The sequence below is a fragment of the Protopterus annectens genome, chromosome 7.part0 (assembly GCF_019279795.1).
Source record: "Protopterus annectens isolate FY-2018-M chromosome 7.part0, PAN1.0, whole genome shotgun sequence".
Taxonomy (NCBI): Eukaryota; Metazoa; Chordata; order Ceratodontiformes; family Protopteridae; genus Protopterus; species Protopterus annectens.
Window position 1 is genome coordinate 34,776,090 of NC_056739.1, and position 26,070 is coordinate 34,802,159.

Genomic DNA, 26,070 nt, shown 5'->3' on the forward strand with positions numbered 1-26,070 from the left:
TTCTACTTTGGGGGCATTGGCACCAGTAGGCCAACAGGAGCCCATATTTTCAAGTTTGGGGATGAGAATGTTTCAAGCAATAGCTCTACAGACTATTACGAGAGAGATTTTATAACAAATTTAAAGTTGTGCCGGTGTCTTAACTTAAGCTTAAGGCCAAATCATGTCAAATGAACATGTCTTTGCCTGATGATGTTTGGCATAATGTTGTTCATCTTTCAGTAGAAGTGAGTACATGCATCTGGAACCTTTCTCCCTGGGCCTCTGCTAAAAATGGGTTCTGTCCCAGTCGGACTTTAACAATAAATAAATAAATGGTGACAGATTGATAAGCTTTCGGAGAGAGAGCATTAAACGCTCTACTTTACCATACTTAACTAGAGGGAGATCCAGTAGTGCCATTTGTGGCTTGTCCTCCATTATCTTTTGTACTATCTCGAGGGGAAGACAGGAAGAGAGACTCGAGGAAAGATGTGTGGAAACAAGCCTGCCTAGCTGATGCACAGAGTATATACTGGCCAAGCCACTGAAAGAGATGTCCTTGTACCAGACTGTTTTCTGCAGAAGCAGAAAGGTCTGTATCTGCAACACTGCATCTATAGCTCAGACTGAGAAAAAAATATCCTGTCTAATAGGTTCATAGGTGGGTACTAGGCTATCTGCCCGAAGGCATTTATAAGCCTAGCCAGAATGTGTTGGCTTTCGCCACCCCTTTAGATTAGTTCCCTGTGCCTCTGTCCAGCAGAGCCATTGAAGTGATCCCCGAGGTAAACTTTCTATTTCCCATCCACTCGTCAAGGTTTCTTTTGAAGAGTGTTAGCAAGGAGCTCTGCCTAATGTAGATTGGGAAGTCTCTGGGACAGGAATCTATCCCTCCAGCACGTCCTATTTACTGTTGTGGTGAGGTTTAGATCCCTAGAGATTGTGGCTTGAGGGGATAAGGTTTTCTTTAGGTGGAGCATGTCCATCAATTCTGGGTTGGACATGGCCTTGTATGTCAGGCAGAGATCACCTCTGAGTAGGCGGTATGCAACCGAGTACAACTGGAGTTTCTTCAGTCGAGCTGCAAAGGGCATCTGTTTGAGGCCAGCGATCCTCTTGATGAGGTACTTCTGTGGTCTTTCCAGCTGTTGCAGGTGTCTTGTAAGGTACATCCCAAATGGGGCATTGTACTCGATGATGGGTCTGATGAGTGATGAGTAGAGGGGCACAATGACCTCTTTTGTCTCTGTTAATGAGTTCCATAGCCTTGCAGACCAAGCTAGTCAGGCTTATAGGGCAATAGTTCCCTGGGTCTGTTGTGGCTCCACCTTTGTGGAGCGGAATAACCGTTGCTGTGTGCCACTCTATGGGTATGCAGCCTGTGGATAGGCTGAGTTTGAACAGTGTGTTTCGGTGAGGGGTTAGTTGGTCTTTGAGCTAGTGTAGGACGCAGCCTGGGACACCGTCCAGTCCCCATCGATGTTGTGTTGTCCCCATCGATGTTGTGTTTCTGGCTGTATATACTATCTATATTATACGGGTTACTACTGAAATGTTGACGTGCAATTGCATGGCTATGAAGTATTCGAACAACAGATGTTCTAATACTTCATATGTGTGCAGGTTACATGAGCAAACGTCACATTTGCGAATGGACTGTGCATTCGCAAATATACTGTTCGCTCATGTAAAGGGATCGTGGTACAGTGCGGTTACGGAAATACATCCCTTTCCTCACTGTAGTGCGATCTTGGAGTTGGAATATTAAGTTAGGGGGTGTGTGGGGGGTGCAGTCCCCCACAGGGGGGCTTTCCCACCTGCATAAACAGGATGCTAGGTGTAGGGATTAGGAAGTTACTGCAAGGATGGATTGTGGTTAATGCCATAAAATGTCGTTGCCGACAATTTCGGCATTAACTGCTGTTTTTCGACAATAGGGCCTTTCGGGTGGTTGTATTTTCGGTACAATGCGTCAGTTATTAGTACCGTTTTTCTTTCCATTTTAGAGATATTGATAGCAACCCTATACATCCATACATACATACACATATATGAGAATTTACTTCTATTCTGCTCAGACGATTAGCCAAATTGCTACCCTGAGAAAATCGAAAAAGCATGGCCTAAGGCATCATGCCCGTCTCCTGAAACAAACGCCATCCTTTCATGGCTAGCCTGCATACAGAATAAGAACATCTGCCCCCCCCCCCAACTTTTGTTGATGTACAGCATCACTGCGATGTTATCAGAGTATGTGCAACATTCCAGTTTACCAAATTTGTTTCAGGACCTACATAACGAGCATTACTGCCATTGTTCCCCTCACTCTGACCTGTCAAGACCCTCAGACTTCTGATACCCACAGCGAGTGTCTGACGAGTCTGTGGTCTGTATCTTTGTGTCTGGTACCTACCTGAATGGGATGTTCAGGTGCAGATTCACTTTGTCTCCACCATCAGAGCTCTTTTTTAGTACACAGAAGAGGATAAGGGAGTCTAGACGATGCGTATATGGACATAATCTTTTTCATACGTACCACAGGAGCTTCCTCATGTACAGTTTGCCTACAGGCATTACTATGAATGAGGATGCCATGTATCCCAATACTCTCAGAAACTCCCATGCTGTGACAAGGTCCATCTGGGGAGTATAGCTAAAGTACTGGCTCAGAAAAGTCACTTTCTCTAATTAGCCAAAATGGCTTTCTGATTCGCAGTGTCTAGTTATGTTCCCAGGGACAAGGTTTACCAGCTGGCAAGAGGTGCGATTTTGGAGGGTTCAGAGAAAGTCCCAGAGTATCAAAGCAAGTAAAGGAACTAAAAGTAAATCAAACATTTTTCTGGGCTTGGAAAATAATCCAGTTTCTTGTTCCTTGCTGGTAAGAGTGCCATAGGAATGGACGTTCTCCTTTCTCAATTAGAATGCAGTCTTCCTGTGATAAGCTTTTCCTCAATGAGCCACCTTACAACCCTACAAACACCAACAGAATCTGTCACGACTCCTCAGAACCAGGCTTCACTAATAACTGGACATGCCACTCTTCACTTCAGTTCTGTTGAAACTTCTTAGTCCAAATACCTCTGCTTATCTGACAGGTAGATTCACTACAACAGAAAGGGCCTACAACCTCACACCTCAGTTATACAGACTCCAGTGGCCAGTTCAGCAAAGGACCTAGGTTCTCCAACCTCAGATCTCAGCCAAGCTAGGCTCCTACTTTTCATCTATCTATTTCAAAGTATGCTGTAACTATAACTTTTCAGTCCTATGCCCCTAAGTTTGGCAACTCCTTCCCCCAACATAAGAGACTTGGACATCTACCTCAACTTAAGGATCAGTTAGACAAAAAAGTCCAAATGCCACTACCTCCTACCCGAGAAGATAACCTAAAATAAGATTTTCCTTAGTTCTACTTACCATACACTGACTCTTATGTTTTGGTGACCCATTCTACTGTAATCCCAACCTCCACTCCATGCCAAAACTACCTACCATCCTCCAAGTGCCCCATCCCTCATTCTCTATAGCTCTATCTTTATCCTCCTCCACCCTCATATGTCTTCTGCATACAAGACCTACATTTGTGAGCAGATTTAGTAGTGTGTGTTATGACTTTTTCCAGCAATTGTTACCTACTTCATATTCTCCATAATAGTATCTGAACAATTATGAAACTGCTTCTGCTATATTAGAACTCTACTGTGCAACTGAAAACCTAAACAAAAAGTCGCCACAGCGGATCACCGGTCTGCTAAGGACAGGCAGTGGATTTTTATGGTGTTGAGTTGCCAGCCCGGCATCCAACCTTCAAAGAAGGCACACCCACACACCTACCTGCATGTCTTTAAAGCTCATTCAACCGCAACCTTAATCAGTGCATGAATGTAACATATTTCTTTTTCTCTGGACACCTGGACTCACCCTGATATAGGTCAGTATAGATTAATGCTCTACCCCAGTTAATAAACAGAAAAAATAAAACTCATATAAAGCTGTACCAAGACCTACTACAGTAGAACAGAAATGAGGATTTCTATAGCTGATTTCACAGTGGTTACTGTCTGCAAGTTTTATAATGATACCTCAAAGGGGGACTGAGATGTGTCATTTTATATTCACATAGGGTATCCACTAATTCACAGGTGTCTGCTGCTACACTCTGACAAAATGCATTATACTTCATTTCCATTGTGGGTGTGGTATTCAACTTCTGCTCAGTATGCACAGCAAAATAATGTCCTAGAACTTTTTTCAGAGTTGTCATTAGATTAAAAGTTCAGGATGTTTTACCAGAAAATACATTTTTTTCATCTGCATATCATAGATAATGTACCACTAATAGGAAAATTTAAGAGTGGCGTGATTAACCTCAGCAGTTTTATACTGAAATCTCTAAGAGGAGAATTGCATTTTTGTTGCCTTGTGCTCTGGAAGACCAAGCTTACTGCCTAAAAGTTTCATATCAAATCTGAATGGAGGACTGAGATGTGACCTTTTATAAAAAGGCAGCATATCCGCTGCTTCATAGGTGTTCACTGCCTTAGTCTGATATTTGACATTATACTTCATTTCTATTATGGGTGTTATACGACAATGGCCTAGAATAACTCTATTATGGCCTAGAATAACTCTATTATTTATTTATTTGACATTTGTTGACCGGGTTAGTTCAGCTGAGCCAGAAGCCCATTTTCAGTGGAGACTCGAGGAGAAAAGCTCTGATGCATATATTTATAACAAATACAATAAAAACATGAAATCTAAAATAAATATATATAGAAATGATAAAATGAAAGAAACAAGCATATATTGGCCTATAGAAAACAGATTTTGAACAGTTTACAATTACCAGGGAGTAGGCATCGCTGAGTGAGTACAGCATCCATTTACCTCTGGGAAAAACATCTCTAAACTGTGTGCAGTGTACAATTAAGTCGCAGTAAATCGGAGGACAGTGTAGGAGGAAGTAGCCCAGGAGAATGTACACTTGGAGATTTAATACTAGTACAGTGAAGTAGCAGGAGCCCCAAGTTACATTGTATGCAAATACCCTGTAGATACAGGGGAAGAATAGGATGGGAATATCAGTAAGGAGAGGCAATATATCTGAGAGGGAAGATAGAACTGTACAGGCAGGTGGGTAGACAGACGAGAAGACACAAGGTTGGGAAGGGGTGCAGGTTTTAGTTAGGTTCCTGATAAGGACAGGTCCATGAATTAAGGAGTAGTTTCAGTTGCTTTTTGAACCGATTACTGTTACAGATATTTCCATGTTAGGGGGAAGTTTATTCCAGGCTAAGGAGACATTGTGGTTATATACGGATTTACCTAGGTTTTTGTCAGGCTTATGAATAGCATGCAGTTGTTGGTCGAAGCTTCTGAGAGGTCAGGAGGGGGTATAGAATGAGACTAGTGTTGAGAGGGAGGGGGCAGGCTGTGGGTTTATAAAGGATGGAGTGAGTGATTTGAAGTTGAGCTAAAAGGAGTTGATGGGGGTATTCAGGCCAATGGAATTGCTTTAAGGAAATACAATGGTGGGATCTATAGGGTTGGCTAGTGGCAAATTTAGCGATTTTATTGTAGGTTTGCTCTAGTTGGGTGATTAAAATGGTTTGAAGGTTTGTAAGAATGGGGGCAGCATAGAGGAGGCCAGGTAGAAGGAACGCTCTTGCTAAGGATAATTTAGTTTCAGGAATAAGGAATTTGTTGTTGCGATATAATAGTCCTAATTGCTAATGGGCCTTCTTTATGGTCTGGTGGATATGGTGGCCGAATTTAAGATGGTCATCTATAATGGTGCCAAGGAGTTTTGTATAAGGATCTGTATTATCTAGAGAGGAGATGGAGAAGGTGGATTTATGAACCGAGTGCATTAGGAAGGAAGAGTAAACGTTTAGTTTTCTTAAGGTGTAGGATAAGCAGGTTCTTTTAGCTATTTTTCGATGGAACTGAATGTGTTTTGTGCAAGGGAAAGGACCCGAGACAAGTTATCCGAAGATGTGAGGACTGTTGAGTCATCAGCATACTGGATAAGAGTAAAGTGGTCGCAGGTGGAATAAAGATTGTTGGCGAAGATATTGAACAGAAGGAGGCCTAGGATGGAGCCCTGTGGAGCCCCTCTATTTACAAGTAGGAATGAGGAATATGAAGTAAGCCATTGGACAAACTGTACTCTATTAAAGAAGTAGCTGGAGAACCACTGCACTGTGGCTGAAGAGAGGGTAAGATCAGTCAGTTTAGTAAGACATTTAGAGTGGGACGCGGTATCAAAAGCTTTGGCTAGATCGAGGAGAAGACATGATACAAGTTGTTTTTTGTCTCTGGCCTCTGCAACAGTCTGTGTGACAGAAAGGAGGGCAGTAGCAGCACTGTGGTTGGGCCGGAAACAGTGTTCTGTGGGGGTTAAGAGGTTTTCCTGTATAAGGTACTTAAGAAGTTGAGTGTGGACATACTTTTCTAGAATTTTTGAAAGAGGATATAAGATGGCTATAGGGCGGAAGTTAGAGGGGTCTGTGGAGCTACCTCCTTTGTGCAGTGGTATTGGAAAGGACTTCTAAATGTTAGGAACTGTGTTTTCTTGAATTGATTTATAATAAGTATAGAGATGGGAAAAGCGATGGAGTCAGTTGCTAGCTTGAGGAAGAGAGGGGTAGTTTGTCAGCCGATAGAGAACAAGGCTTAATGTTATGGAGAAGAGATTTGATATAGGAGGTGGAAGAGGTTTAAGGGAGAAAGGGATCTTATCACTTTTTGTAGAGTGGGGGGTATACAGTGGGATGCACAGGTGCTTTGTTCAAAGTGAGCTAGTTTTCGGATGGTATCTATGAAGTCGTTATTGAGGAGGGTTGCTGTTTCAAGAGGTGAGGTGAGTTGGTTGGGGAAGGGGTTTGGGGTAAAAGGGTTTCCAGGGTGTAGAATTTTATTTATTGTGGACCAGAACATTTTAGGGTTGGAGAGGTGAGTGGCTTGAGCTGAATCGTAACAGTTTTTCTTGTCTTGATACACGCGTTTTTTTTAGTGAGGTTTCTAAACTCTTTGTACATTTGTAGTAGGGTTGAATATTTGGTTTTCTGCCAGGCTTTCCATATACAGTCTCTTTTGCGCATGAGGGAGCATGTCTTTCTAGATAACCAGGGTGCATGGTTGGCTTTAATCCTAATTTTTCTTTGGGGGGCAACTAAGTCTAAAATATTGAGGAAGGTGTGGTTAAATGCATCTACGATTTCGCTAAGGGGAGGTGGTAAAGGAAGGACCAACTGATGGATGCAAGAGTAGAGTTAAATGAGTCAGCATTGAAAGAAGACAGTTTACGGCAGTCTCTGTAAAAATGGGATTTAGGTATTGGGATAGAGTATCTTTGGATGTGAATGGGAAGATGGTTGCTAAGGGAGTCAGGTAGGGTGTGGGGGTTATGATAGAAATCAGAGTTGTTAGTGAGGATCCAGTCAAGGATGGTAGTGGTACCAGTAAGCTTTACTAATATCAGTAGGGGATGTGATAAGTTGTCCGATAGCTAAGTTGGGGGGGGGGGTCAGACATAGGCTTTGACCAGTCTATGTTGACATCTCCCAGAAGGACAGTTTCATAGGATATGTTTTCAGTCATCCAGGAGAGTATGTTTTCCAGGACAGAAATATTATTGCCTGGTGAGATGTAAATTGAAGCAATTGTGAACTTTTTGTGGGAGTTTAGGTGGCAGTTTAATATGGTTAGTTCTGTGGGGTGTAAGGTAGGTAGTGGTGTTTGTAAGGGGGACAGATTAAGAAAGTGTGAATAAAAAAGGAGGCGGTGTTGCTATTCTCTAGTTTATCTAAATCGAAAGATGTTGTAACCTGGGGGAAGTATCTCATCACTGGCTATGTGAGGTTTTAGCCAGGTTTCTGTTAATGTTAGAATATGGGAGAGTGTTGGGCTATCCAGAAGTGTAAATCAGTTGGTTTATTGTTGAGAAGCCTCTGTATATTAATAGAGAAAAGGTCGAGGGTTTCATGAGTGGCGTGGTATGTAGCAGGGAAGGGTGATTTTGGAGGAGAGAGAGGAGGGGAGGAAACCTGGGATGGTTGAGGGGTGCGAGGGCCCTGGGTTGGGGTGAATATCACCTGCTAAGAGGATTGCACTTGTAATGCGTGAGGGATGTTGTGACTGAAATGGGTATGAGGTAAGGTAGAAAAATTTTAGTTTGTAGGTGGTGTGTATAGGAGAGAGAAATTTTACTTTATAAAGGTGAAACAGGGAGGTAAGTAAACAGTGATGGGGAAATTAAAAAAAAAAGGGGGGGTAGAAAGTTTGGCAGAGAATAGGAAAGAGTGGGGGGAAGCATGAGCTTCACCAAGGATCATGTGATAGGAGGAGAGGTAAGAAAGCAAAAAGTAGTGGGATGTTTAAGCTGAAATAGTTCATGATGGAATGTGATATAAGGAGAGTGCAAAGTAGGTCAATTATCAATATGAGAATGCTAATTTGGGAAAGGGAGGAGTATTACAATTGGAGGGGTAAGGTGTAAATTAGTGTAGAGTATAAATTTGATGATGGTAGGCGAACGGAGTGGGGCTACACCCTTGGTCATGGTAATTTGCACAAAAAACAATCAAGTAAGGCAGACTATCCAGTGCAGCATTTCTCAGGGAGAAGAGAGAAAAGGAAGAGAAAAAAAAAACGATACAGAAAGAGCACTAATTTGGACAGCGTGGTTGGGAGGGAGAGAAGCAGGTTCATAGGTAGGTATTAGGCTATCTACCCGAAGGCATTTATAAGCCTTGCCAGAATTGTGTTGGCTTTCACCGCCCCCTTAGATTAGTTCCCTGTGCCTCTGTCCAGCAGAGCCATTGAAGTGATCCCAGAGGTAAACTTTCTTTCTATTTCCCATCCACTCGTCGAGGTTTCTCTTGAAGAGTGTTAGCAAGGAGCTTTGCCTAATATAGATTGGAATCTTGTTCCAGAGCATGGGAAGTCTCTGGGACAGGAATCTATCCCTCCAGCACATCCTATTTATTGTTGTGGTGAGGTTTAGATCCCTAGAGCGTGTGGCTTGAGTGGATATGGTTTTCTTTAGGTGGAGCATGTCCATCAATTCTGGGTTGGACATGGCCTTGTATGTCAGGCAGAGATCACCTCTGAGTAGGCAGTATGCAACCGAGTACAGCTGGAGTTTCTTCAGTCGAGCTGCATAGGGAATCTGTTTGAGGCCAGTGATCCTCTTGGTCAGGTATTCTGTGGTCTTTCCAGCTGTTGCAGGTGACTTGTAAGGTACATCTCAAATGGGGTGTTGTACTCTATGATGGGTCTGATGAGTAATGCATAGAGGGGCACAATGACCTCTTTTGATCTGGATGCAAACCCTTTGTAATTAGGTGGGCCACATAGAATGATTTTTCTAACCACTTTGGCAATGTGATTATCAACGGAGAGATTACCATCTACTTGGGTCCCCAGATCCCTTATTACATCTTCCGTATTTAGGGGGCTGCCACCTATGTAGTAGTTTGTGGGTACTTTGTTTTTTTTAAAGGGGATGACTATGCACTTTTTGGCATTTGGCTTGAGGCCATGGTTTTGACACCAGGTATCTGTCTCCGTGAGACCCTTTTGGAGGATGTCTGTCAGCCGGAGAGTCAATTATAGCCCCTAGTTTGCAGTAGTCTGTGAACTTGGTCAGCCACAGACATCCTGTGCTTGCCTGCACCTCTGAGAAGTATATGCCAAACAGAAGGGGTCCTAGGACTGAGCCTTGGGGAATGTCACTTGTAACCGGTTTAGAGTCAAACCTAGCTCCCGCAGCTCTCACCATGTGGGTTCTGTCCTTGAGCCAGTTAGCAACCCATCTCATGACACAGGGGTTTATATTCAGGGTGGTAAGCTGGTTTATAATACCAGAATGGGGAATGGTGTCGAAGGCCTTTGCGAGGTCTAGGTAGGCTGTGTGGACCACCTTTCCCTCGTCTAAAGCCTTGGTAACTTTCTCAAAGAAGTCCACCAGGTTTAGGAGGCATGATCTGCCCTTAACAAAGCCGAACTGGGTAGGGTCCAGTGTTTGGAGGTTTCCAATGTCTCTGTTAATGAGTTCCATGATGATGCGCTCCATAGCCTTGCAGACTAAGCTAGTCAGGCTTATAAGGTGATAGTTCCTGGGGTATGTTGTGGCTCCACCTTTGTGGAGCAGAATAACCATTGCTGTGCGACACTCTATGGGTACATAGCCTGTAGAGAGGCTGAGTTTGAACAGTGTATTTAGGTGAGGGGTAAGTTTGTCTTTGAGCTCATGTAGGACGCAGCCTGGGACACCGTCCGGTCCCATTGATGCTGTGTTTTTGGCTTTGGAGAGGGCTGTTTTAATCTGAGTGTCTGTGATTTCAGGGGCTTTACATTCTTCTGGTATGGTTATGGGCCCTTTTGGGGGTGAGAGGGGGGTGAAGTTTGCACTGAACCTGTCTGCCAGGATGTTGGCAATATCGGTTGGTTCAGTGTATTTTGTGCCATTCTGCACTAACTCCAAGCAGATCTGAGAATTACTACTTAGATTCTTGACATAGCTAAAGAATGCCTTGTGGTTATCTTTGGAGTCCATGGCAATTTTTCTTTTGAAGCTAGCCTTGGATGATTTTATGAGAGATCGTAGTTTCTTGCTGATACTGATCAGGGATGTCTTCCCTTCTTGGGATTTTACTCTTTTCTGTACTAGTTTCCTCCTTCTATTGTATAGCTTGTTTATGGCAGGGGTCCACCAGACTAGTTTCCTTTTATTGGAGGAGTGAGTCTTGGTTTTGCTTGGGATAGCATGATCCATGCATTCTTGTAGGTGCTCATAGAGTGCATTAGTAAAGGATTTTGCAGCTTGGGCAGCGTTATCCTTTAGCATGGGGGCTTTGAAACTTTCCACCTCGGTCTTAAGTAACATGACGTTTGCTTTGGAAATAAGATTTTCACGGTGGCTTCTCTGACCTGGGGTGGGGGCGGAATGTGGATATCCAAAGTGATTAGGTTATGGTCAGATCTAACCAGCGAGGGGTTGACCTCTGGTGTGGAACACCAGTCGCCCATGTTGGTGATGACCAGGTCCAATATGTTGTCACCTCTGGTGGGGGTGTTGACCAGCTGATCCAGGGTGTTTGAGTTTATAAATTCTAGGAAATGTTGGGCAAGGGAGTTAGCACTCGAGTAGTTCTCCCAGTTAATGCTTCGGTAATTGAAATCACCCAATATCAGGGTGTTTGGTAGGACCTTTAGGTTTCCCAGTGTTTCCAGAAATGTGGAATGGGGGTCCTGGGACATGGTGGGTGATTTGTAGCAAGCTACAATTTGAATTGCAGTTTTGCCCGCTGTTAGTTGCACGTGGATGATCTCTGAAACATTGTGCTGTGCCACTAACCTAGAGATGTGGGTATCCTTGATGAATATGGATATGCCCCCACCTTTTGTATTTCTGTCCGAAATGTGGTATGAGTTGTAGCCTGGTAGTGCTGGGGTGCTCTCTGGAGCCATAAACCAGGTTACTCTTACTGCACATATATCAATTTTCTCCATACTAAGGAGTGCCTCGAGTGCATGCATTTTGAGGTTTAGACTTTTGGCATTGAGTAGCATTACCCCCAGTTTTTTGTTACTTGTGCTATTTACGGCGGTGGGTTTGCCTTTTGAGCCTTGCCTAAAAAGGCACTATGGGGATGGCAAGTGCCTTGGCCAGTATTCAAAAGCCCAAGGGTGACAGGTGCAAGCAGTCTATAGCGAAGCAGCGTGGCTTGTCACGCATGTCATCCCAGGCTGACAGACACTGGATCTCCTTTGAATGACACCAGAAGCTTAGCCAATTGTTGAAATTGATCATTTTTTCTTTATACCGTGGTATTCTTAATGAGGGCAGGATGCTACTCAGGGTCAGGGTCATACCGGCCTAGGTACGTGATCAGAGAGCTCTTCCATGTCTCTTTTCATGTAGTCCAGGGAGGTACGGCGCAGGTCACTCACACCAACATGGACAATGACAGAGTCGTATTTGTACTTGTTCTGGAGCGACCTGAGTGCTTGTGTTATGTGGCGGATCGTGGCACCCAACAGGCAGCTAACAGTAACCTTCTTCTTGTTCAGCCTTGTGAGTGGGACGTCGGTGTGCCTCACTATAGAGTCACCTATTACTAGTGTGTTGGGTATGTTATTTTGCCTTAAGGGCTGTGATTGCTTGGCACACTGATTATGTGAAGTATGTATGTGTTTCATGGTTTGTGTTGGGGGGGGGGGGGGAATAGAGGTTGCTTGGGTGTCTGCTTTGGAGGTCCCTGTTGCTTTTGCAGATTTTTATTTAGATCCTCAGAGTATGTTTTCATGTATTTATGTGTGTTTTTTTGCCGGTGCTGGTTTCATAGGTCTATGCGAGACAGGTAGTGTGATGCAAGTAGTTCCCTTCTCCTCTTGACTGTCTGGTCCAGTCTTGGGTTGAGAGAGCTTAGCCTCCAGTTTGGCTGTATAAATGCATCTCTCGCATGTATTAGTGTTTAGTAGTAGGAGGAAGGGGTTGTCTGTGTACATAAGGCAGTTGTAACATTGCCTCAAAATGCCCAGATTCACCAGTTGGACCGGAGAGTACACCTGAAACTGCCCTTTGGACATGCCTGGGTAGGTACAGTAAACTGTTTTACCGATTGGCTGGCAAGGTCGAATAGAGAACCTTGTCCTTCTCTCCAGTATAGGAGGGGTCTAGTGCTAAGGTTTATTAGTGCTTGCTATGAGTTTTGAGCAAGTGCTGGGCTGAGAAGTGAATGGTTTTGAGTGCTTAAGTTGAAAGTTTGCTTAGTTCCAAGGGAAAAATTGAGGAGTAGACTTTGTGGAGCCGGGAATAGTTATACCCTAGCTAACCGGCACTGCCCGGCACGCAAAACCGAGCAAATGCGGAATTTATAGCAGGGAAATAAGAAAGAGAAATTAGCCCAAAATGGCCAATAAACTACTAATTTCTGGGCAGAAACCAGTCCTCCAGGGACAGATAGGCTGCTCAATGCTCCCCTGTCTCACATGTGAACAGAGAAACTTCCTTCTATCCAAGTACGGTATGGGCAAACACAGAAACTTGCAACACAACCCTGAATTCAGCACTAACCTGAAAACTGAGCTTAGAAAGGCGGGAAAACAAGTATTTTTTTTGTTTTTTTTCCCCAGAAAATAAAGCAGCTACAATAAAAAAAACACTTTAAAATGCACAGAAATGGCTGTAGCCTACAACAGTTAAACAGGTAATTTAAACACAAAAACGACTTTGTTAAAGTGCAGGCAGTAAAATAAGTACAATATGTAGCTGAAACAAGCTTTTTAAATCACAAAAACTATATATATATATATATATATATATATATATATATATATATATATAAATTGGTGTTTTAGGTGGAATTAGCTAAAGGCAGCAATAAAATGCAGAAAAATGATACTTAATCACTCCAAAGTCTCTCTTTTGTCTCTCTTCTGCTGTAGAACTCTGCAGGGCACCAGGCAAGAGCTAGCCGAGCTGTACAGGTAGTAGCAGTAGTACAGCTGGAACAGAGTGCAGGGTAGGATACAGACACAGCACAACAGTAACCAAAGGGAAGTAAAACCACGGTAAATAAGTTAAGAGTGAGTGGACCAAGAATCTAGGCTGGGGTAGAGAGCAGGTCGGGGAAAAGTTAGGTCTTGTATTAAAGGCTGTAGGAGAAACGAAAGGGCAGAGACAGAAATTAGATGGGTGGTGGCAGGGAGCTCGTTCCAGTAAAAGGGAAAATCACGGTGCTCTTTTAGGTTAGTTGTTTAAAATATGCACAAAAGAGTAACAGATTACTACTAATGCTGGGAAAAAGTAGTTAGCCAGAGTAAGAAACATGCATATAAACCGTAGATGTTTATAAATGCCTTGGGTTGTGCCCGTGGATCAGGGTGCAGGATATACTGTGTGGTTTGTGTAGGTTTCACCAGTGGTTTGGGCCACAGGAGGAGTAATTACTGGTGAGAAATCCTGAAAAAAAATGGGAGATGAGGTTTACAGGAGGAAAGGAAAGGTGGTTTCTAGTGCTAATTATCTAATTAAAGCAGTGTTGCACAGGCTAACAGTGACCATGAAATTAGTATGCTGTAGTGTGTTGGGGAAATAAGCAAAGAAAATACATAAGTAATGTAGCATACATCAGTGATCACAACTGTAGCAACTAACTGTTTACTTATTTACTGCATACAAACACATACCAGTGCACCATACGTCAGTGATCACAACTGTAGCAACTAACTGTTTACTTATTTACTGCATACAAACACATAACATCAGAAAACCTATCTTCGAGGTCTTGAAACAAGTGGGCCAGTTGATAGCCATGTGTCTTTAGGTACAGGCAACAAAAAAGACAGCAAAAAATACACAAACTGTTTGGCTCAGAGGTGATCTAAACAGACGCCAATTCATGTAATTAAGCAAACACAAGCAGCCAGTTCCAATGAGGAGCTCTTACTACACAGTTTTACCCTGCAGTTTGGGTGCCCTGCCTTTGGCAGTCACAAATGTACATTGTGCATTTATTCAAGTTAGCAGACGCAGTATATCTTACTGTGTTTTAACAAAATGACAATCAAAAACACTTGCTCTCAAAAAAAAAAAAGCACGCACATTTTACTTGCTTTTACACACATTACACACTCTGTTGTATGCTTTCTCTTAAGAAACAAATTAATGAATAAATACAAATAAATGAATAAATAAAAGCAGGACAATTCGGGGATCTTGCCCACAAAATTTCAATATGTTGGGAAAAACAGAAGGATACTGTCATTTGAAGTTAAAGTGAAATTCAAGTCAGCATGGCTTTTGCAGGCTTGGTAGAAGCAACATTTACTATTTAGTCAGCTGAAAATGTACAGCTTTCAAAAGTTTTCAAAGTAAAACAAACGGTAACTAAGAAAACAAACACAAAATGCAGATGCAATTGGAGACTTAGAAAGTATGCATTTCAGTAAAGTATGTGTTCCAGTATAGATCTAAGCTTTTTATTCTCTTTTTTTTCCCAGATGAGCTGTAACATTTCCTGAACACGTAATTAAAACAATGTTACATCATGTTGGAGACAGAGAGAGAGAGACAGAGAGAGAGAGAGAGAGAGACAGAGAGAGAGAGAGAGAGAGAGAGAGAGAGAGAGAGAGAGACAGAGACAGAGAGACAGAGACAGAGACAGAGAGACAGAGACAGAGACAGAGACAGAGAGACAGAGAGACAGAGAGACAGAGAGACAGAGAGACAGAGAGAGAGACAGAGAGAGGTGTTACATACAGACAACAAAAAACACCAAAGCAGTAATTAAGGGACAATGGTTCGGAAAACAGTCAATTCATAAGCAGTTAAATTATAATACCTTTGATATTGTCAGTGCAATGCATCAATGATCAAAATAATAAAAAAAAAAAAAGTGATTGTCGTGATGTATATCATTACATCACCTTACCAATTACACATGACTCAATAGCCCAGAGGCTCACGACACTGCTACCCACATCCACGTCCCCAAAACCAATGATTTCAAAAGGCAGGTTAGAGATGGCATCAGGGAACCCATTTTATCAAGATCTTTATGATGCCATCTGTTAAAGACGTCACTTTGTGCTAAAGAGCAAATGGTCTTCCATTAATGAGCTTGCATTTTTTTTTTTTTTTTTTTACAAGGAAACGATTCCTATCAACAATTTAATCTCTCTCTGTCGTAAGGCAGTGCTCACTTTGTTCCATCCTATCAAGAGCAATGCACTACAAAACTGGCTTACCTGTTCCAGTAGGATCCCCTCCCTGAATCATGAAGTCTTTGATTATTCTGTGAAACTTTGTATCATTGTAGTAACCTCGCCTTGCCAATTCAGCAAAATTTTTGCACGTTTTAGGGGCATGCTTCCAGTAGAGTTCAAACACAATGTTTCCCATCCTGAAGAGAAAAAACAGTAATTCACTTTGATATCATAAACCAAACAATCTGAAATAGAAAACGATTGCGCTGCTGTGCAACAGGAGTAGCGTTACCACATTTAGGTTACTAGAAAGCAAACACAAACTGCACAAAACTTGGATACAGTCTGCTGACAATTTCATTTACCATATCATGTCCCATGAGGACAGATTGTTAAAGCTGCTACAAAAGAAAAGATGCTAGAACTCGGGAAAATAACATATAAAAGGTGATGCAGAGAACAGAATGGCAGTATATGATAAAAAAGGAGTGAAAAACAAAAGGAGAGTAGAAAGAAAGAAAAAATGACCTGTTAAAACATAAAAAAATCCATGAACTTTAACTGAAAGCCCTGTGCCACACCATATTAATGAAATGAAACTGCAGTTGTATAAAGCACACTAAGGAAAATGAACAGGTGAATACCAGACAGTTAGAAAAGCATACCTGTTAAAAGTTCATATAGGCAGAACAAGTACATCAGATTACTATGAACTTCTGAAAGTTGACTCCAAGGAAGTAAAACAATGCACTTACAACAACAGATGTCAGACTTTATGTAATACATATACATTTCAGAGTAAAACAACACACAATAGCAGATGTCCGAGTTCATGTAATACATATACATTTGTCATACATCTTACCTCCCAACAAACTCCCTTTCCCCCCCATAATTCTTATCTAGTAGATGATGCAATAGTTAATTTTTTTGGCACAGATCTTCCACTGAGTATCGTTTGCCCCTCATGGCCGTCCTGAGGAATCAGGTAATTTCCCAGCCCAAGAATACTACAGACCATTCATCTTTTGGAGTGACCCTAAGCAAGTCAGGTGGAACAGCTGTAATATGCACCACGTGGATCCAGGTTCTGTGAACAAGCCCTGCTCCCAACACACCCCTCAAAGACAGATGAGCAAGCAAAGCCTTCTCACTACTCCCATGCCTTTGTGTGAACCAAGCTCTGGTTTTCTGGATCATAATCCGTGCTTTATCCCTCTACACAAAGAGAATTTCCAAAACTAGTTGTGCACAGATCAGCAGCAATAATTTCTTGTTATTTGAGTTTGCTGTTTGCTGTTCAAAAAAAAATTTTTTTTACTTGAACCTACAATATCCAGTGGCGTTCAGTCTGCTGACGATTTCTTGGAAACCAAACACAACGCCATGTTAGCTTAATGGGTACCTTTCTTAAAGCACCACCTCCCTGTAGCATCACTGTGTCCGTTTAGTACACAATCACAGCTACTCCTGTTCAAACAAACAGCTATGCGGGTTTAAGGGCAATCTCCTGTACTAACAAAATGTCCCACAATCCTGAGAAATTCAACTACGTCTCACCTCCACTGGACAGTTTTTGCCAAACATGGTTTTCTTGTCAGTGTGGCTGTGAAATAAAAACAATTCCCTTTCCAAAATGGCTACCATGTACAATCCTACCACCAGCAAGGCTAAAGTGCACATGTTACTATAATGTCTTTTTCCACAATATAGTCGCCTTCTCAACATGGTCCTTCCTTCCAAGCACAGTCTTCCAGCAAGCCATCTGTAAATCATTATACTAAAGTATATTTTAGAGAAAAAGGTGTAAATATTATCCAAGTTCCTACTGCTAAATTTACATTTTTCACACCAAATATTCGCATATAATTCTTCATAAATCTATAGTTAGTGTTAAATTTTCTATTTTAAGCCTATGTCCTTACTATTGCAAATCAAATACCAGTCCTCACCCATAAACAACATTCCCTGTTTAAATATCATGTCTTGCAATATTCTCATGCGCCAGTAGTTTTAGGTGCCAGTGTACTCTTCCCCTGCAGATAGTACCTTACTAAAACAACCTACTGTTACTGGCCTTTTTCACCCTATCCCTCTTCCATCATTGTCAGAACCCCTCTCTCCATCAGTATTATCACTGTCAGAACCCCTCTCACCATCAGTATTATTACTTTGCTCTCCCTTTGTGCATGATACTCAACTAAAATGCCCATCCTGAAATAATCTGTCAAATTCAAATGCTCATTTCTACCTAAATATGGCTCCTGTAACACTATCTACATCCTACATTTAATTCGATACGCTTTGCTTTTTGTCTGTATTTACATTCCATATCAATACAGACAATGCAGTTATTCTGTTAAAAAGCTATTACTTCTACATATTACATATATTCCTTTTGAATGTAAAGTTCCAACTTGCAGCTTACATGCAGACACTAATGCTTGGTGTGCTGATCTTATGTGGTCACTTATTTTCACCTTTATTTGCGATCATGTCACAATTTCTTAGACTTTAAACTTCAATAAAAACACTCAAGAAAAAATATATATTTAATCCCCCAAACTATCTGCTTACAGCAAACACATCAATCTACATACACTTTCCAAAAAATCCCCCCCCCCCCTCCATGTAGGAACAGTTGTCCCCAATGAAATGCCGCAACTACAGGAATTACTTCTAAAATTAGATTAACTACAATGGATATATAAAAAGTGTACACACACACCCCCTGTTAAAATGCCAGGTTATTGTGATATAAAAAATGAGACCACAATAAATCATTTCAAAAGTTTTCCCACCTTTAATGTGACCTATAACCTGTACAATTCAATTGAAAAACAAATCTGTTGGGGGAAAAATATAAAAAAAAAAAACAAATAAAAAATAAACACGCACAATAAGCTGGCTGCACAAGTGTGAGCACTCAAACTAATACTTTGTTGAAGCACCTTTTGATTTAATTACAGCATTCAGTCTTCTTGGGTAGGAGTCTATCAGCATGGGACATCTTCACTTGGCGATATTTGTCCACTCTTCCTTGTAAAAGTGCTCCAAATCTGTCAGATTGTGAAGGCATCTCTTGTGCACAGCTCTCTTCAAGTCACCCCACAGATTATCTATTGGATTAAGGTCTGGGCTCTGGCTGGGCCATTCCAAAAATTTAATTTTCTTCTGGTGAAGCCATTCTTTGTTGATTTGGATGTATGCTTGGGGTCATTGTAGTGTTGAAAGGTGAAATTCCTCTTCACCTTTCTAGCAGATACTTGAAGGGTTTGGGCCAAAAGTGACCGGTATTTTGAACTGTTCATAATTCCCTCCACCTTGACTAAAGCCTCAGTTCCAGCTGAAGAAAAGCAACCCCAATGCATGATACTGCCACCACCATACTTCACCGTGAGGATGGTGTTCTTTTGGTGATATGAAGTGTTGTTCTTGCGCCAAACGTACCTTTTGGAATTGTGGCCAAAAAGTTCAACCTTGGTCTCATCAGACCATAACACATTTTCCCACATGCTTTTGGGAGACTTGATGTATTGTTTTGCAAATTTAGCCGGGCGTGGATGTTTTTCTGTGTAAGAAAAGGCTTCCGCCTTACAACCCTACCCCATAGGCCAGACATATGGAGAATATGGGAGATTGTTGTCATATGTAGTACACAACCAGTAAATTCCTGCAGCTCCTTCAGTGTTGCTGTAGGTCTCTTGGCAGTTTCCCATGCCAGTTTCCGTCTTGTCATCAATTTTGGGGGGGATGTCCAGTTCTTTGCAATGTCACTGTCGTCCCATATTTTCTGTACTTTTTGATGACTGTCTTCACTGGGTTCCATGGTATATCCAATGCTGTGGAAATTTTTTTGTACCCTTCTGACTGATACCTTTCAACAATGAGATCCCTTTGATGCTTTGTAAGCTCTCTGCGAACCACGGCTTTTGCTGTAGCAGGCAACTGACTAAATGTCAGGAAAATCCCATTAGGACAGCTGAACTTTATTTGGGGTTAGAGTCTCTTTAATTGATGGTAGGTATCTACCCAAGACGGCTGAATGCTGAGCAAAAGGTGCTTCAACAAAGTATTAGTTTAAGGGTGTGCAAACACAACAAAGTATTAGTTTAAGGGTGTGCACACTTATGCAACCAGCTCATCATACTTACTTTTTTATTTTTTATATTTTTCCCCCAACAGATTTATTTGTTTTTCAATTTAATTGTACACGTTATAGGTCACATTAAAGGTGGGAAAAGTTTTGAAATGATTTATTTAGGTCTCATTTTTTTATATCACAAAAACCTGGGATTTTAACATGTGTGTGTACACTGTTTATATCCACAGTATGTTAAATCGCACAATGACACCTACCTTCGCACTTCTACAGAGAGCTATTAGTCCTTACCTTGACTCTATTCCCCTCCCAAATGTAAAAGCATGCATGCTTTTAGTAAACTAACTCTTTGCCAAAACGTGCACAATCTATCCTTAAATACAACAAAGTGTGCACGATTGCACTTTAATGCACTTCCCAAAGTTTCAACCTTCATTTATTCTCACTAAACTGCTTGCCAGTCCCCTGAAAGAGTTAAATACAAGGATACAAGGTGCATTCTTGTACATTTCACTGACAATACAAGGTTCAAAGCTTTCCTAGCAAGGTTTTGCACCTGTACACTTATTTGTCTCCAACATTTGAACACTGAAGAGAAAAAAAGAAAAATAACTTTGCAAATGCAAGGAAGATCCCTGTACATTTCACTTATAACACACCACTCAGCCCTTTCATAATTAACTGCCTGCACTTATTTATGAACTGTCTTAAGCTAAATCAAGTGACAATGGAAAAAATAAAAGCTAATATCCACCTATATGAAAATATCTTAATTCAGCATATGACCAATATACTATGTACCACCAACTTGCTTCCTTCCAGCCTTTCCTACCTTGTTACAGTCTAAAAGCCTGGATACATTAGACTTGAGAAACAATACTTTTTTACTGTAACACTGTTAGCATATACAGCAGTGATTGAAAAAACTCGCACTACCCCATATTTAAAATACATCTGATTGCATACTACTGAGAAATTACAATACAACATGCAATTTACCAGGAAGTTCATACAAATATGAACACAACTTCTTTACTTACATTTACTTTTCAGCGCCCTAAATATTAAAGGCAAAATGAGGCTCATCCTTTACAGTCTATCCACCATTTTAGCCAGACAAACTTCCCCGTTGTCTTCAGCCACTTCTCGCACCATAAACATTAAATGTCTAACGGAACTGGATATCCCACAGTCCTCTCATTTTGTTCAGTAATTTCACGTTGATGCTCCTCTGATCATCTTGACCTCTGAACATCAGTTTGCGGTTCAAGTCCAAGGTACTCCCAATTCTCAGTCTGCTCCCGGGCTTTTTTCTGCCATTCAAGCATCTTCCTTAAGAGCAATGAAAAGTGCATCATTAGCAGAGTCTCTCTGCTGATTTTGGTATTGTGAAAATAGTGAGAAGCAGACCCCATTAACTTGCTGGGTCACTCTTTGTTGGCCAAGTTTTATTTCTCTTTCTCCTTAGCCCATTCTACATCCAAAAATGTCTCTAATCCTCCAAGGAAAGAAAATATTGTGAAGACACAGATGGATGCAGCAACCTGAATTCTCACTCCTGCCTCTTAACATCCCCCGAGTGCAGGGACAAAATGTACTTCTCTTATAGCCTGGTGCACATTGAATAATCATCTTCCACAAACACCATGCTGTTCCTATTTGTATTATGTTTCTGTTCTTCCACAATTGTCAGGAGTTGCTCTTCTTGCTAGGATTGCACCTTTACTGATTACAGGTCTTAACTGCTTTCACGTGGTCTGATCTGGAGCAAACATACGATATACCTTCTCAATTAACAAATCCTGCAGTGGAATATCAGCCCAGTTGCTTATATGCACTTTCATAACATTAATGCACTCTACCAGATACTATGGAAGGAATATAGCAGAAAGGAATACAGCAGAAAATGTCAAGTTTTCTCTGCATGCTCTGTCAAGCTTTACTTATTATTTATTTATTTATTTTTAATTAAAATATGTTTGTGCCCTGCTGCTACTCATAAGCTCCCTAGTACCTACTGGTCCACTCTTTCCTCATGGGGAGAGAGCTGTTCCCAACCCATTTTATTCCCTGTGAAGTGAAACCTGATCACAGAGCCATTATCTTGGCAGTCATCAAGACATTTTTTTAAGCAACCTATCCCCTATCCTGGAAGGACCTCCTGCATCCCAGATACACAGCTGTGCCAGCTCCTATACATGCTGCCATGAGAGCTACAGAATGGCTGGGATAGACCCACCCACATCCTTCTTGGGGCCTGTTCTTAAGGTAGCAAGGTACACCAGCCCCTGGAGCGCCATGTCACTACAAGGGGAAAAGCCATCAAACGCCTCCCTTCCAAGCAAATACTCTTAGAAAAGTCTGGAATCTTTTGGCCACCCCTCCTCAGCTCTAACAGCTCCCTGAACCACTATTTGTTCTTGGGTCATCTGGGTCACAGTTAGAGCTTTATCTCGCTGCACCAGAGAGCTGGGAACTCTTGTTTAGCCAGTCTTTCCTTCATTTTAACCTCTGATCTCTGCAGTTTTAATCAACTCATCTAAATAGCTACTTAAAGCTTCTTCTACTTTTCCCAGCCTTTTGTCATTTGATTTTATACAGTCTTCCAGAGCTTCACTTATTTTACACATCTCCGAGTATTTTTTTTCCTTGGAATTACTGGAAACCATCTCCTGTACTAAAGCGAAACTTGGTTTTTGCTGAATCATGCCAGGGTTCTTTTCCGCCAGACTGCAGATACTAGGCAGCAGCCAAATAGTTTTCATAGACAGAGCTGTAAAGTAACCTGCTACTCAGTGTTTAGCCAGTTTGGAAGTCTTCAGCACACTATTCTTGACAAAATACGCTGTTGGCATTAATACAAGACGAGTAAGAACTACAAGAGTAGGGCTGTTTATAACTGGAAGACCAAGGAAAAACGTACCGCTGTCCATGTAAACTTACCAAAACAGTAACGTTTGAATAATCACTGCTGCATTAGCCTCAAATATATGGCCATCATACCCTAAAAGCAGGATACAACCTAGCCAGCTTCCAATGCTTTGGAGCACCTTCCTCATGCTCAAACTGCTGGTTTTATCCCTAGTGTGCTCGAGCATCCAACAGTCTAGTCGCCAAGCCCTCCAGAACTTTCATGCCAACTAAAGGATGGAGGCTAGAGCCTTAAAAAAGTAAAAGGAATGAATGTTCTCACATTGTCATGTAAAAAACAAAAATACAGGGGTGTGGCAAAGAAACAACTATTGCAATAGCAATCATTTGAACATCTATTGTTGCAACTTTACTTATACAATTATAGCATGTTCATCATTCGGCCGCAGCTGCAGCAGCCTAACCTAGATGGGCAGAATCCGACACATACTAAAGGAGGAGGGCAGAAGAGGGCCTAGGAGCCCTGGAGAGTGGCCCTAGCAAAGCCTGCTCTAGACCTGGAAAAGAAGTCTAGTTTGTAGTGCTTTGTAAATGTACACAGGACCAATTTGTTGCCTCTAGAGTTTACCCTTTTTCAAAAATCCTTTGAATAAGCCAAACGCTAGTAGTGTGTGCCTTTACCCTGCCTGGAATTGACTTATGCTGGGACCACACAGCATGGGACAACTACTTCTTTTTAACGTCTTTATCAACCTTCTCTACTCTTCCTGTCCTCGTTCCTCACAGATACGATACGCAGACGATTCTACACTTATCACTGTTGCTGAATCACCAACTCAACTAAAATCAGACACACAGTCCTCTTTTAACTCTGTAGAAACCTGGCTATCTGAAAACCAACTTATCCTAAATCCAAAGAAAACCAAATTACTACTCTTTCTCCCTAAAAATCTTAACCACATAAAGTCTTCCTTCTTCATACTGTCACAAAATAATACTCAACTACAGGTGGACACCAGTACAAAACTCTTAGGTGTTACTACTGATGACAGACTAACCTTTGATTTACATGTCAATAACTGTATCTGAAAAACACATCGCAAGCTAGGTCTCCTCTATAGAAACAAAAAATATCTTACCAAAACAGCAAGACTAACCCTTTCAAATGCCTACCTCTTACCCACTTTACTTTATAGCTCCCAAATTCTTACCAAAACAGCAAGACTAACCCTTTCAAATGCCTACCTCTTACCCACTTTACTTTATAGCTCCCAAATTCTCACCAGCCGCAACACTGGAAAACTAAACAAGTTAGAAACAACTTATAACAGGATTGCCAGATTTGCTGCCCAAAATTCTTACAAATCCCATCAGTGTCTCTCACTAAAAGAACTAAATTGGCTAGCATTACCCAACCTGCTTCGGTATAATCAGTTTCTGATTATTCATCCATTCTCTACAAACCCTCTTTCTGTCCAACTATCTCATATCTAATCTTTCATTACCTACCCAATAGATTACTCTGCAATTCTGAACAAGGCCTACTAAAAGTCTACAAACCAAGGACCAAAATGGGTCACCTAGTCTATTGCTTCAACCCTTCCAAGGCCTGGAATAGCCTACCACTAGATATAAGATCCCTTGAGCATCCCAATCAATTCAAAACCGCTACAAAAATACCTACATGAAAAATGGACTTGCCAGTGCAATTATCCCCCGTAAACACCCCCCTATAACCTTCTACAAAAAATATCTTCATGAACAATGGACATGCCAATGTAATTATCACCCGTAAACACCCCCCATAACCTTCCACTTCTCTTCTCTCTTCCTTCCCTTCAATAAACAAACTTACTACTTTATCTTCTCCTCTTGGTACATCACTGTACAAACATAACTAGTAAAATATTTCAGCTGTGTAACTATTGCACTATTATGTATATAATAATGAATGTATCCCTCTGATGAATATATTTCTATGTATTTCACTTGCCACAGTTTAATGTATGACACTGTAATGCAGTAATCTGTGGTACTGATGAATGTAATGTGTGGCACTGTAATGCAGTAATATGTGGTACTGATGAATGCAATGTGTGGCACTGTAATGCAGTAATGTATGGTACTGATGAATGTAATGTGTGGCACTGTAATGCAGTAATGTGTGGTACTGATGAATGTAATGTGTGGCACTGTAATGCAGTAATCTGTGGTACTGATGAATGTAATATGTGTGGCACTGTAATGCAGTAATGTGTGGTACTGATGAATGTAATATGTGTGGCACTGTAATGCAGTAATGTGTGGTACTGATGAATGTAATATGTGTGGCACTGTAATGCAGTAATGTGTGGTACTGATGAATGTAATATGTGTGGCACTGTAATGCAGTAATATGTGGTACTGATGAATGTAATATGTGTGGCACTGTAATGCAGTAATATGTGGTACTGATGAATGTAATATGTGTGGCACTGTAATGCAGTAATGTGTGGTACTGATGAATGTAATATGTGTGGCACTGTAATGCAGTAATGTGTGGTACTGATGAATGTAATATGTGTGGCACTGTAATGCAGTAACCTGTGGTACTGATGAATGTATTTCTATATGTATTCAATATGGAAAATTTCTATTTTCTGTTGGAGCTTTCTCCTCGGGCCTCCGCTGAAAATGGGCATTTGGAGCCCAGTTGGACAAACCCGGTCAACAAATAAAAAATAAATAAATATAAATGAATCTGACTTCCGGATGTCTTTTCTGTGCCTTCAGAAGCAATGAATTATCAGAATTTCTGAATATTTCAGTTTGGTCAAAATGGTAGAGTTGCCTGTGAACATTCAGAGTACGAAAAATCCTTTTCACTTTAGGTTCTAAAACGAAGACAGGGAGAGGGATAGCTTGGCTAAAAGTGAGCTCAGATACCACTTTTGGCATAAATGAAGGAACTGTTCTCCAAGAGAGCCAGAGAATGTATTGGAGAATGGCATCTGTGGGCAGACATGCTTAAATGGCTGAAAGATAAACTTTGATAGAAGAGTATGAAAGGATGGAAGATTAACTCCTCCCACAAATACCGTAGGGCCAGAGAAATGCTTGCCTTAAAACGATCCATGTTCTTAGTGCGACACCACCTAGAAAATATTTTCCCCATTCGTTAATATACAATTTTCTACTAGCAGTTTTTCTTGCCTCCTTTAATAAACCGCTGCATGTCTTCAGAAATTGTATTGAAAGAACATCATCCAGACAGTCAGTTGAGTTGTTTCAAGCTGGGAAGTAGCAAACACTCCCTGTCATGTGCAAGCAGGTCCAGTCCGTTAGGAAGCTTATGGTAACTGCCCTTGGCCATTTCCAAAAGAAGGGAGAACCACTGTTGCCTAGATCAGAAAGGG

The 26,070-nt window shown here is 41.3% G+C and overlaps 1 protein-coding gene across 2 annotated transcripts in view; it reads right to left on the bottom strand.

The window, feature by feature from the left end:
* The window catches only part of PPIL1 (peptidylprolyl isomerase like 1), a 161,956-nt gene that overhangs the window by 103,115 nt on the left and 32,771 nt on the right, over positions 1 to 26,070 (bottom strand). For both annotated transcript variants that reach the window (XM_044076470.1, XM_044076469.1), the window contains exon 2: positions 15,745 to 15,899. In XM_044076470.1, the coding sequence (XP_043932405.1) occupies positions 15,745 to 15,899 (155 nt within the window). The remainder of the gene's footprint in view (positions 1 to 15,744; positions 15,900 to 26,070) is intronic.